Below are 13,866 nucleotides of genomic sequence, written 5' to 3'. Positions count from 1 at the left end.
TGTCCGAGGGTTGGTGAGCAAGGCGTTGGAGAATGCAGTATCACAGCAGATGGTGAGATACGGCCCAATCCCGGACTCCGGGAATGAAGAATATGATCCATCAGGCTTGGTGGAGGACGACGATGATTCAGTTAGTTTGAGACTGGATGTTTACCTAGAACTATAAATCTCTAGTTTAAAAGTTATTGTAATGATCTTTTGTGTATTAAAGTCTTGTTTTAAGTGTGATGTACTAATTAATCAATATTGCAGGATGTGATGAAGCAAATGTTCTTCACTATAGGCTTGGACTGTTGTTTCCAGATAGTGGGTAAACAGGTTAGGTACCATTGCTAAAGAGTAACGTTACGCTTTTAATCATGGGGTAACCCTGACGAACCTGTATTGAATGAGACAATTTGTATGTTTTTATATGCAAATCAACTTATATGCTTCAATGTGTGTGATTCATTTTCATAACAACATATATTTTGTGAGTATGTGTGTAATATTTAGTCAAGGGGTGGATTGATAGAGTAATTATTAATGACTAATTATTACACCCTGAAACTGTGTGAAATGTGTTAGAATGTGTGAGTGTAGGACCAGTAAAGAATATGACATTGTGTTACTATTTAGCAATGTGAGTAAGAGTTAGGCCAGACAACAAAGGCTACAGGCAACTGAGAAACCAAGATAACTGAGGAATTTAGGGAGTAGAGAAACTGTTAGGCTTGTGTGTGTGTGTGACATGATGGTCAGGAGAGCAGTTTTCCAGTGGAAAACTACAGCCCGCCTAAAGAGGGGAGGGATTATTATTTTCTCTGACGTGTGCATATAAAAAGATTGTACGGCCATTTTGTTTTAGAACGTTCTCAATGAATAAAGCCTGATGATTGTATGTGTCACGATCGTCTAAGGAGGGAGAGGACCAAGGCGCAGCGTTGAAAGCAAACATATTTATTTTATCAAGATCACACGATCAAAACAACGAAACGTGACGTCCTTGGTTACAAAAACAAACCAACACGGAACAAGAAACCACAACACAAAGTGAAAAGACCGATAGTTAAATATGGCTCCCAATCAGAGACAACCAGCTGTCACTCGTTGCCTCTGATTGGGAGTCACTCAGCCCAACATAGAAAATCAAACATAGAATACACACCCTGGCTCAACATAACATTGTCCCCAGAGCCAGGGCGTGACAGTATGCTGGGCTGCTTGGTCTGATTATTAGAGATTTACAACCTCTGGGATACAGACTGAGTAATAAGTTCATTTTTGAAACATTGGGATAGAAATTCACGTAACAGAAAGATATTACTTCCTTATTTTCATTTCTCAATCATTAACATTACTTTACTATGAAACTACCACTCCCACTCCTAAATCATTCACTTTTAATTATTTTGATTTAACCTTTATTTTGACAGGGAAGTCATACTGAGAGGTCTCTTTTACAGATAAGCCCTGCATACATACATCAAACATATACAATAAAAATAAAAAACAAAAATACAAAACACATTAAGAAAAACAGACACATTTATCAACATAGAGCTCTCTGATTTCATTTTTTAGCAGACGCTTTTATCCAGAGCGACTTACAGTTAGTGAGTGCATTCATTCATTATTTATATTTTTAATACTGGCCCCCCGTGGGAATCGAACCCACAACCCTGGCGTTGCAAACGCCATGCTCTACCAACTGAGCTACATCCCTGCCGGCCATTCCCTCCCCTACCCTGGGCCAATTCAATTGTGCGCCGCCCCATGGGTCTCCCGGTCACGGCCGGCTACGACAGAGCCTGGATTCGAACCAGGATCTCCAGTGGCACAGCGCCACTCGGGAGGTCATTACTCTGACCTGAACATTACTCTGAACTGACCCAGGGGGTCCAGAACATCTAATTTCAGAGAGCTCTGTAAATTGTTCCACATAAAAAACCATATAAGCAGCTTTACACAACTCTGTGGAGACCGAAGTGGCCTCCAGTGTTATCCAAGCCTGAGACCGGGTTTGTTAATTTGTAAGTCTAAATTGTATTAATGTTGATAGATGCATAGGACGTTTCTGCATGAGTGCTTTGTAGATAAACACAAGAAACTGCTGCTCTCTCCTTACATACAAAGAGGCCCAACCCACTTGTTGATACAAAACACAATGGTGAGTTATATTACCATCACCAGTAACGAAGCTAAGGTACTGCCACTCCTAAATCATTAACATTTCCAAGAGATAATTGTACAGTAAAACTGCAGCATGAAACAGGAAAAGCACTTTTACTAACGCACAAAATACATACATAAGCAACTTTGTGTAACATACTGGCATACATTCTGTATTTCTTCTAAAGAACTATCCAAAACCACTTTGGTGTTGTTGTCTCTAACATGAAAAGCTCCACTATCAATTTATTATCAATGGAATCTGAGAAAGTCTGAGACTTTAACCATCATTTTGCTGAATGACTTTCAGCTACTGCTTCCAAAAATATTAGGGTCTACGGGGCAATGAACCCCAAAAATGATACAATCTCTCTTAATAATATTTTGTGTTTTTCCACAACCTCTGAACTTTGCCTGGTTCTGCCTGTGATTCCATCTGAAACTGATGTAAGATTCCATATAAAAACATTATATGGTTTATATATTTGTTTTTACAGCCTGTGCACACATGTGACCCCATCTCTGACAATTATGTTTTTTATTGACTGGTAGGGAGGTTGGTCATGTCCCAAACCTATAGGCCCTGGTCAAAAGTAGTGCACTGTATAGGGGATAGGGTGCCATTTGGGATGCAGCCGTTATCACCATTGCTGGCGGTTATTTCCCTGAGTGATCGACTTATCATCAGGTTATCCATTAAACAGGAGCTTTCTACAAATAGATTCTAAACAAACACTAAAGAACACAAAATGATTACGCCAAATTCCTCTCACACTCCTCTTCCTGGTGCCTAGCCGGCTTAGCTTCCCCCCCAAACATATAAAAGTGACATCCCTGATACTGGCTCTTAAATCTGAGGGAAAACATCAGACACAGATGAGTCAATCCACTGAGGCAAGTCAGGGAGAAGATCATAGCACTGGATGGTGCAGAACAGAACATCATTCAAGGACCTCCATAGCAACCTGCACTGAGACAGAGAAGTGATTCAGATCACCACATTAAAGCAGCATAAACCTGAGAGAGGATTTCAGATCAGACACTGGAGTAAAGATACAAACACCCAACCGGTGAATTCAAGTGGACAACAGAACAACTGTGTTCCCTCTGTAGAATAAACATAGGTTCAGAGTGCTAGGACCTGGGCTAAAACACACTGGGCTAAACTGCAAACCAGAGCTTGATCTACTACTGAGCTAAACTACTGCTGAGAGCTGAGGATGCCGGAGGAGGGTATGGAGGAAACCAAGGGGGTAGAGGAGGAAACCAAGGGGGAAGAGGAGAGACCCAAGTGGAACAACAAGGCAGAGTATCTGCTGACCTGCATTGGCTTTGCTGTTGGACTGGGCAACGTGTGGCGTTTCCCCTACCTCTGCCAGATTTACGGAGGGGGTATAGATGCTTTTACACATCTTTTCTTTTGTTTTTCACTCCAACTTTGTTCATGTAGAGCAAGTCCTCCGGAGACCTGAGTGGTTGTAGGATTCGGTGAAATTTCAACTCTGTTATCTATGATTTTATTTTTTTTACTCAATTTAACTAAATTCGATTTTTTTAACACTATAACATTTTAGCACAATTTAAATTGTAACACCATTATTCAACTCTAAAATCTTTACTCCATTTAACAACTTCCTAATTTAACACTAACATTTTAACTGAAGTTAACAATTTAAGATTTTAACTCCATTAAACATGTTAACTGTATTTAATATTTAACAATTTAATTTACATTTTAGTCATTTAGCAGACGCTCTTATCCTGAGAGACTTACAGTTAGTGAGTGCAAACATTTTTCATACTTTTAACTCAATACATTTGTGTATGTTATTTTTGAAATATATTTTTTGATTGTTCTGTTTTTATTTTAAAGTATCTCTGGTGTGGTTCTGTGAAGTGTAGACTGCAGTAGGTACTAAAACAATACTTTGCCCTACAGCAGTGATTCCATCTGTGTCTTTGTCTCAAGTCTGGTGCGCTCAGGCTGTTACATCACGAGCATCACGAACAAAGTCATTTGGATCATTTTACCTCGCCTGTGAGAAACACAACCATTAGTGGTCCTCTGTAGCTCAATTGGTAGAGCACGGCGCTTGTAACGCTAGGTTAGTGCGTTCGATCCCCGGGACCACCCATACGTAAAAATGTATGTACACATGACTGTAAGTCGCTTTGGATAAAAGCGTCTGCTAAATGGCATATTTATTATTATTATTAGCACGGGCAAGTCTGATTAAGACTTAACTGTACCACAGCTTCTGCCATAGACAGCTTCCGCCATAGAAACAAACGGAACATGGCTTTGTGTCCGCGGTTGCACGTTTACAATGCAGAAAACGCTTGTCTCTAGCCCAAACCGTTAAAAAAATAAATACCTATTTTACCGGAGCTAAATACAATTATTTCTAGAATGGATTCGCGGGACGCTCTTAAAGGGGTACACATCAGTTATCATCATGCAAATAAACCCTATTTAATCTATTAAAAACATTTATCACTAAAAATATATTATTTGCAGTATGTATCCATGGGCGGCGCACAATTGGTCCAGCGTCGGTAGGGGAGGGTTTGGCCGGCAGGGATGTGGGTTCGTTTCCCGCGGGGGGTATGAAAAAAAAATATGGAAAAAACATTTTTTTTAAACATATATGCATTCACTAACTGTAAGTTGCTCTGGATAAGAGCGTCTGCTAAATGACTAAAATGTAAATGTAAATGTATCAGATGAGATGGAGCTCATTACCACTAAATCAATAATAGGGACATTTTAATTTGCAGCATAATTTTTACCCCATCAAGGTGTGCCACAGTCCAAAAAAGGATGAGAACCACTGCCCTACAGTACTTCTGCCTGTGACCTATTGAACTGCATATCTTAAAATGTTTTGGATTTCAGGTCAGGTCTGTAAGTCAGGGCTCCAGGATAACATTTTCCTCTGGTGGCACTTGTGGTCTTAATAAGGTCTGAATGAGTGAACCTCCAATCCCAGGAATTCTACTAGAGCTCTATGTAAACTTGTGGCAGTCGGACACCTTGTTACAGGCCGGAGTTGTCCGTAGCAGGCACAAGGATACTCTCCCTGAATTCCCCGAAATTCCAAAATTAGGGTTAAGTTTAGGGTTAGGATAAGGGTTAAGGTTAGGCCCAGGGTTATGGGCTAGTTTGTTGAAACGTTGTAGACAGTTAGTTGAACATTTACCAACCAACCATCTATTTAGGAAAGTGTTACAATGATCTCAGATCAAAGGTTCCTTCCCAAATGGCACCCTATTCCCTATGTAGTGCACTACGTTTGACCAGAGCCCTATGGGCCCCCTATGGGACCTGGTCAAAAGTAGTTTACTATATGGACACATAAAAATAATAATTCTACTCTGACCGGATTCCACATGAACCCTTGTTTGTCCCGTGTCCAATGTCCCCTCTCTCCTCTCCCCAGGTGCGTTCCAGTTCCCCTACCTGATAACCCTGGTGTTTGACCCGTGTCCCCTCTCTCCTCTCCCCAGGTGCGTTCCTGATCCCCTACCTGATAACCCTGGTGTTTGACCCGTGTCCCCTCTCTCCTCTCCCCAGGTGCGTTCCTGATCCCCTACCTGATAGCCCTGGTGTTTGACCCGTGTCCCCTCTCTCCTTTCTCCAGGTGCGTTCCTGATCCCCTACCTGATAGCCCTGGTGTTTGACCCGTGTCCCCTCTCTCCTCTCTCCAGGTGCGTTCCTGATCCCCTACCTGATAGCCCTGGTGTTTGACCCGTGTACCCTCTCTCCTCTCTCCCCAGGTGCGTTCCTGATCCCCTACCTGATAGCCCTGGTGTTTGACCCGTGTCCCCTCTCTCCTCTCCCCCAGGTGCGTTCCTGATCCCCTACCTGATAGCCCTGGTGTTTGACCCGTGTCCCCTCTCTCCTCTCCCCCAGGTGCGTTCCTGATCCCCTACCTGATAGTCCTGGTGTTTGACCCGTGTCCCCTCTCTCCTCTCCCCAGGTGCGTTCCTGATCCCCTACCTGATAGCCCTGGTGTTTGACCCGTGTCCCCTCTCTCCTCTCTCCAGGTGCGTTCCTGATCCCCTACCTGATAGCCCTGGTGTTTGACACGTGTCCCCTCTCTCCTCTCCCCAGGTGCGTTCCTGATCCCCTACCTGATAGCCCTGGTGTTTGACCCGTGTCCCCTCTCTCCTCTCCCCAGGTGCGTTCCTGATCCCCTACCTGATAGCCCTGGTGTTTGACACGTGTCCCCTCTCTCCTCTCCCCAGGTGCGTTCCTGATCCCCTACCTGATAGCCCTGGTGTTTGACCCGTGTCCCCTCTCTCCTCTCCCCAGGTGCGTTCCTGATCCCCTACCTGATAGCCCTGGTGTTTGACACGTGTCCCCTCTCTCCTCTCCCCAGGTGCGTTCCTGATCCCCTACCTGATAGCCCTGGTGTTTGACCCGTGTCCCCTCTCTCCTCTCCCCAGGTGCGTTCCAGTTCCCCTACCTGATAACCCTGGTGTTTGACCCGTGTCCCCTCTCTCCTCTCCCCAGGTGCGTTCCTGATCCCCTACCTGATAGCCCTGGTGTTTGACCCGTGTCCCCTCTCTCCTCTCCCCAGGTGCGTTCCTGATCCCCTACCTGATAGCCCTGGTGTTTGACCCGTGTCCCCTCTCTCCTCTCCCCAGGTGCGTTCCTGATCCCCTACCTGATAGCCCTGGTGTTTGACCCGTGTCCCCTCTCTCCTCTCCCCCAGGTGCGTTCCTGATCCCCTACCTGATAGCCCTGGTGTTTGACCCGTGTCCCCTCTCTCCTCTCTCCAGGTGCGTTCCTGATCCCCTACCTGATAGCCCTGGTGTTTGACCCGTGTCCCCTCTCTCCTCTCCCCAGGTGCGTTCCTGATCCCCTACCTGATAGCCCTGGTGTTTGACCCGTGTCCCCTCTCTCCTCTCCCCAGGTGCGTTCCTGATCCCCTACCTGATAGCCCTGGTGTTTCAGGGTCTGCCTCTGCTCTATCTGGAGCTGGCTATAGGACAGAGGCTCCGCATGGGCAGCGTCGGAGTCTGGAACTCCATATCACCCTACCTGGGAGGACTTGGTAGGTGATGAAACCTTGATGAAGACAGCTTAGCTGTTGAAACGATGGTTGAATAAATTATTGCATCGGAGTCATTAGACTGTGCAGCTTTTTGTCTTTCCTCAGGAGTAGGTGGGCGGCTAAAACTAACAGCCAGACAGGGAACGTCCCCTACTAGCTGTTTTTCAGTGTTTCTGATCTACTATCCTGTGTCCATCAGGTGTAGCCTCTATGGTGGTGTCCTTCTGTGTGAGTCTGTTCTACAACACTATCGTGGCCTGGGTACTCTGGTACCTCTTCAACTCCTTCCAGGAACCCCTGCCCTGGAGCCAATGTCCCCTCAACCACAACAACACAGGTATGAAGCGCTTTGAGTCAATCAGTTGGTAGAAAAATCGCTATATACTGTAAATCCGATCAATTATTATTATTATTATTATTATTATTATTAGTTCATTCTAGGTCTTTGTTCATTTGTCAGGGACCATGCACAGTTTGTAGGTTGGACCACAGTTGAAGAAGGAACAGCAAGTGTACATTATGTCATTTGACCAAAGTAAATGATCATTTGATCCAGGGTACGTGGAGGAGTGTGTAGAAAGCACGCCGGTCAACTACTTCTGGTACCGCCAGACCCTGAACATCACTCCTAACATGGACACCAGTGGCTCTCTACAGTGGTGGATGGTGGTCAGCTTAGGTACCGCATGGGCTATCGTTTACATCTGTTTCATCAGGGGAATCGAGACCATCGGCAAGGTGAGAGGCAGACAGGGTGCTGCATTTTACCTCTGGGGGGGGTTAAAGGGTTAAAGTTAGGACTGGGGAGGGGAATCGAGACCATCGGCAAGGTGAGAGGCAGACAGGGTGCTGCATTTTACCTCTGGGGGGGGTTAAAGGGTTAAAGTTAGGACTGGGGAGGGGAAGCGCTACTTGGATCTGTGCCAATCTTTTAGAAAAAGAATGAAAATATTATTAAAACGGTTATGAATGATAATTCATAAAGGCAATAAGGAATTTGTTGTCCTGGGCATTGTGCTACGGCAAACTGGCTTTTATAATATTCTAATTACATCAGCCAACTTTGGAATGTTGATCTTCGTTGGAGTTTGTTGTTGCAGTGTGGAAGCGGCGCTAAACAATATGCCCTTCCATCACCTGTCTTATTCCAGGCTGTGTATGTAACAGCAACGTTCCCCTACCTGGTCCTGACCATCTTTCTGGTGAGAGCCCTGACCCTACCTGGAGCTTCTGAAGGTCTAATGTACCTGTTCACACCTGACGTAAGTCCTGTGTATGTGTGTGTGTCTGTCTGTGTGTGTGTGTGTGTGTCTGTCTGTGTCAGAGAGACAGAGAGAGAGAGAGAGAGAGAGAGAGAGAGAGAGAGAGAGAGAGAGAGAGAGAGAGAGAGAGAGAGAGAGAGAGAGAGAGAGAGAGAGAGAGAGAGAGAGAGAGAGAGAGAGAGAGCGAGAGAGAGAGAGAGAGAGAGACAGAGAGAGAGAGACAGAGGGAAAGTGACGTGTCTTGACAATCCACCTCAATTGTAATAATATGTGTGTTTCTGCCTGTGTGTCTCATCAGTGGGAGATCCTGAAGAACCCCCAGGTATGGCTGGATGCTGCCACTCAGATCTTCTTCTCTCTGTCAGTGGCCTTTGGTGGACTCATCTCATTCTCCAGTTACAACAGCCTCAAGTAAGCCCAATGGTCAATCATTATTAGTAACATCAACCATTATTGGTCCAGCAAGTAATTCGTCCCCCCCAAGGCAGGTAATTTACCATATCGTTCACCTCCCTCGACAATCCTCCCTCGCTGTTCCGCCATTGACCAAGAATTTGCATTCCCTTTGTTTTCTTGTCTGTGTGTTTTGTCAGGAATGACTGTGAGAGGGATGCTGTTGTAGTGGGGGTTATAAACAGTGCCACATCTATCTATGCCTCCATCCCCATCTTTGCCATCCTGGGATTCAAGGCTCACACCAACTATGTCACCTGTCTGAATGGGTAGGTGTGATACAATATTTAGTTTATTTGGCAACATTTGCACTAGCTAAATAATAATAATAATAATATGCCATTTAGCAGACGCTTTTATCCAAAGCGACTTACAGTCATAAATCATGAAACTATCCCCATTTAGGCCTACAGTTTACATTCAAGTTTCTTTAACCTTTATGTTCTACCTTCTGGGTTTGATATCCTCTGGAAAAGCAGATGCAAACTCAACCAAAACAAATGACCAATATGTTTCTTTTGTTGTAACTTACAGTAACATCTTAGCACTGACCAATGAGTTTGAGATTAGCGACATGAACATAACGGTTGAAAACTACGACCAGTGGTTTGACTCTTTAAATGGGACACATCCAGCTAGAGTATCCGATCTCAACCTGAAGACATGCGACCTGCAAACCTTCTTGGATCAGGTACTATGCTCAGGAGTTAAACTACCTCAGGGTAAAAAACTACCTCAGGGCAAACATGGGTTGAGTCAAGTTGTTATTGAATTTACACATGCTGCATCAAAGAAGCTAATTGGTTGTCTTGTTTTCCTCAATCCAGAGTGCGTCTGGTACTGGGTTAGCGTTCATCGTGTTCACAGAAGCGGTGATATCGATGCCTGGCTCTCAGGTATGGGCTGACCCTTTGTTTTATTTTTGTATTACTTCTTTAAAAAAAACTATGGTTCAAATTCAGAGACAACTCTGCGTGAAATCCAGTTAAATACAGCTGGATTTGATTCACTTCCTGTCTGTTTGACCAGGTGTGGGCTGTGTTGTTGATGTGATTCCTGTCTGTTTTACCAGGTGTGGGCTGTGTTGTTGATGTGATTCCTGTCTGTTTGACCAGGTGTGGGCTGTGTTGTTGATGTGATTCCTGTCTGTTTGACCAGGTGTGGGCTGTGTTGTTGATGTGATTCCTGTCTGTTTGACCAGGTGTGGGCTGTGTTGTTGATGTGATTCCTGTCTGTTTGACCAGGTGTGGGCTGTGTTGTTGATGTGATTCCTGTCTGTTTGACCAGGTGTGGGCTGTGTTGTTGATGTGATTCCTGTCTGTTTGACCAGGTGTGGGCTGTGTTGTTGATGTGATTCCTGTCTGTTTGACCAGGTGTGGGCTGTGCTCTTCTTCGTAATGCTGTTCAGTCTGGGTCTGTCCTCCATGTTTGGTAATCTGGAAGGCGTCCTCACGCCCCTTCATGACCTCAAACTGGTGCCCAAGTGGATGCCCAACGAGCTCTTCACAGGTAAAAGCCAACAAGGAAATGATCAGATTTTTGAACGTTTCGATATTGAATCATGTTGGACAGACTGCAGCACTGGCTTACCCCTTGCCAATGTGTGACGAATAACTGTTATTTTGGGAATGATCTTAACACCATATTGGTTTTCTCCGTCCCTCCGTCCACTCTCCTCCCACTTTCTCTCTCCAGCATTGATCTGCCTGGTGTTGTTCCTGTTGGCTCTGATATTCTGTCTGGGATCAGGGAACTACTAAGTCTTTGGGAATTATCTTAACGCCGTCTTTGGGAATTATCTTAACGCCGTCTTTGTTTTCTCTGTCTCTCCCTCCCTCCCTCACTCCCCACGTTCTTTCTTTCCAGCAATAATCTGCCTGGTGTCATTCCTGTTGGCTCTGATATTCACTCTGGGATCAGGGAACTACTGGTTGGAGATCTTTAACAGTTACGTGGGCTCTGTACCTCTCCTCATCATCGCCTTCTTTGAGATCATCGCTGTGGTCTACGTCTACGGAATAGGACGGTAAGAGCCTCACAATACTACAGTTGTCCTGGTTTGATCTGTAGTGAGTGTCTTCCCACTGGGCACACACGCTGGCTGAATAAACGTTGTTTCAGCGTCATTTCAATGAAATTACTTTGAACCAACATGGAATAGACGTTGAATTGACGTCTGTGCCCAGCGGGTTGTCTTCAGAATGGGGCAGATTGCTAGGAACCTCTCAGAGGAACATGTCTGTCTCCCCATATGCATATGCCTGTCTATTGTTTTGTCTATTAAACCTTTAAATATAGTGGTTGTTCACCTTATCTTTAGGTTCAGCATTTTCCACACCTTAAGCAAATGTACGATTCCTCTGACACAATCCACTTGTGACCGACTGGGTTTTGATCCTGGGTCATCTGCAAGTGCTTGAACCTGCGTAGGGTTGCACAATTCCAGTAACTTTCCCAGAATTCCTAGTTTTATTTATTTATCCTGGTTGGAGGACTATGGACTTCCTGCTTACTCCCTACTGCAGTTCTTAGGCATGTGCTTGATCCTGGATCATCTGCAATTATTGAACCAGAGTTATCTGCAGTTCTTAGGCAATAGCTTGGGGAGTTACTCTTTCATCTGTTCCTCTTCCATCTCTTCTTCTTTCTTCTGTGCTGAACCTGTAATGACGAGCATGTTGTTTTTAAAGCCTCTTCTGACTCTACCCATTTCTGTCTCCGTAGGTTCAGTGATGACCTGGAGTTCATGACAGGACGTAGACCCAACATCTTCTGGAAGGCCTGCTGGTTGGTCATCAGCCCTCTGATGCTGGTCGTCGTGTTGGTGGCGTATGTTGCCATCCAGGCCCAGGAACACCCCACCTACCCAGCATGGAATCCTGACTATGTAAGAGCAACGACTGATAGATAGCTACATCTAGGAGTGCAAAAATCCAGTAACTTTCTCACATTCCCCAAGATTTCTAGAAATCCTGGTTGAAGGATTCCGGAATTCCTGCTTATTCCCTCCTGGTTCCAGGAATCTTCCAACAGGGATTTCTGGAAAACATGGGAGTTTTGGGAAAGTTACCAAAATGTTGCAACCCAATCTACATCAATATCAGGAACATGCATATTTTACTAGTGTGAAGCATTTCTCTGCTCAGATCAGCTAGGCTGTAGGTGTCATTTAAGAGGTTCAATAGTAGTGTATGATAATTGTTCCTACTAGTAAAGGGGACTTGGGTTTCAGTTGAGAGACAGCCACAGTCAGACGGACGCATAGTGCACTGCTTATTATGTGAGTACTAACAGCCTACAGGGAATAGGGTGTCATTTGAGATATGCCCTGTGAGATATGTCATTTGTTGCATGGCAATTAAGTTGTCTGATTCTGTGTGTGCAGGTGAACTTCCCCGACACAGAGGTTCTGCCGTATCCAGACTGGGTGTTTGCCATCTGTGTCCTGCTGTCTTCAGTCCCAGTTCTCTCCATCCCCCTCGTGGCCATCTACAGACTCATCTGCTGCATGTCAGGAAGACACTCTAAAGACAATCTCCATAACGATCCGAATCCCTACGCCAACGAAGGCTACGTCGTAGAGAGCTAGACCCTAAAAGATACTGTACTTCCTGTTTGAGCTTTTATTGTAAGCAGGAATCAGGAGGACTGTGGCTGATACTCTGTATTTAATCTATCCTCCTCTGAGCAACACTGTAAAACAACGCTGAGGGATCGCTGACTTCTCAGACCTTGGTGAAGTAACTGCCTCACATCAACTGAAATGGACCTTTACATTCCTAACACTCATGAATCAAAAAGGGTGTTTATTTGTTTTAATCTTTTTATAATGAAGGACGCATGATCAGTTGCACTCAAATTGGACAGTGAATTTAAAATGTCTCCAGGATTAGTTTTTTATTTTTATTATTATTTGGGGTGACACAAAGAGGATTGAAGAGCTGAGAATCAGTGAATGTTGGGTTTACCAACTTTGACCAACAAAAAATTGATTTATTAGTCAAAGTATAGATTTTTTTGTATTTATTTTCTCACACAGAGCATAAAGATTAGAGTGAATGTAAACAGCATAGAGCTTTCAGTGTAAATATATAGTATCTATGCCGTTACATTTTCTACTGGAGATGAAATTATATCTGTGATATCTGTACTTCCTTATTTCTTTCATAGGACCTACCACTCCTAAACCATAAACATTAGAGATAATACAGCAATTAGATGGATAATTAACCTAGGCGTTGAAACCCCGGTATGAAAGTATGAAAAGCCTCTTTTAGTTTTACTAAAGCACAAAACATAAATAAAAAACGTTGTATTACATATTGGTGGTGTGCTATATTACTTATATAAATATCTACTTTATTCAGTCACACGTCACTGACACATAGCCTAGTAGACAGATCTGTTTGCACTTTAGCTAGCTAACTCCTCTGTCCTGTCCGTTGTCCTGGCACTTTAGCTAGCTAACTCCTCTGTCCTGTCCGTTGTCATGGCACTTTAGCTAGCTAACTCCTCTGTCCTGTCCGTTGTCATGGCACTTTAGCTAGCTAACTCCTCTGTCCTGTCCGTTGTCATGGCACTTTAGCTAGCTAACTCCTCTGTCCTGTCCGTTGTCATGGCACTTTAGCTAGCTAACTCCTCTGTCCTGTCCGTGGTCATGGCACTTTAGCTAGCTAACTCCTCTGTCCTGTCCGTTGTCATGGCACTTTAGCTAGCTAACTCCTCTGTCCTGTCCGTGGTCATGGCACTTTAGCTAGCTAACTCCTCTGTCCTGTCCGTTGTCATGGCACTTTAGCTAGCTAACTCCTCTGTCCTGTCCGTTGTCATGGCACTTTAGCTAGCTAACTCCTCTGTCCTGTCCGTTGTCATGGCACTTTAGCTAGCTAACTCCTCTGTCCTGTCCGTGGTCATGGCACTTTAGCTAGCTAACTCCTCTGTCC

At 44.5% G+C, this 13,866-nt stretch overlaps 1 protein-coding gene across 1 annotated transcript; it reads left to right on the top strand.

The window, feature by feature from the left end:
* Positions 1-3,003: 3,003 nt before the first annotated feature.
* LOC121538527 (sodium-dependent neutral amino acid transporter B(0)AT3) lies at positions 3,004-13,238 on the top strand. Its single transcript, XM_041846642.2, has 13 exons — positions 3,004-3,543; positions 7,071-7,211; positions 7,411-7,548; positions 7,768-7,949; positions 8,363-8,473; positions 8,772-8,884; positions 9,067-9,195; positions 9,461-9,617; positions 9,754-9,822; positions 10,300-10,435; positions 10,793-10,952; positions 11,651-11,813; positions 12,312-13,238. Exons 1-13 carry the CDS (start codon positions 3,372-3,374, stop codon positions 12,513-12,515), a joined length of 1,875 nt encoding a protein of 624 aa, XP_041702576.1. The 5' UTR covers positions 3,004-3,371; the 3' UTR covers positions 12,516-13,238.
* Positions 13,239-13,866: the final 628 nt, after the last annotated feature.

This window comes from Coregonus clupeaformis, chromosome 24, assembly GCF_020615455.1.
Source record: "Coregonus clupeaformis isolate EN_2021a chromosome 24, ASM2061545v1, whole genome shotgun sequence".
Classification (NCBI taxonomy): domain Eukaryota; kingdom Metazoa; phylum Chordata; class Actinopteri; order Salmoniformes; family Salmonidae; genus Coregonus; species Coregonus clupeaformis.
The sequence above is the reverse complement of the archived record's forward strand: the minus strand, read 5'-3'. Positions and strand labels throughout refer to the sequence as shown.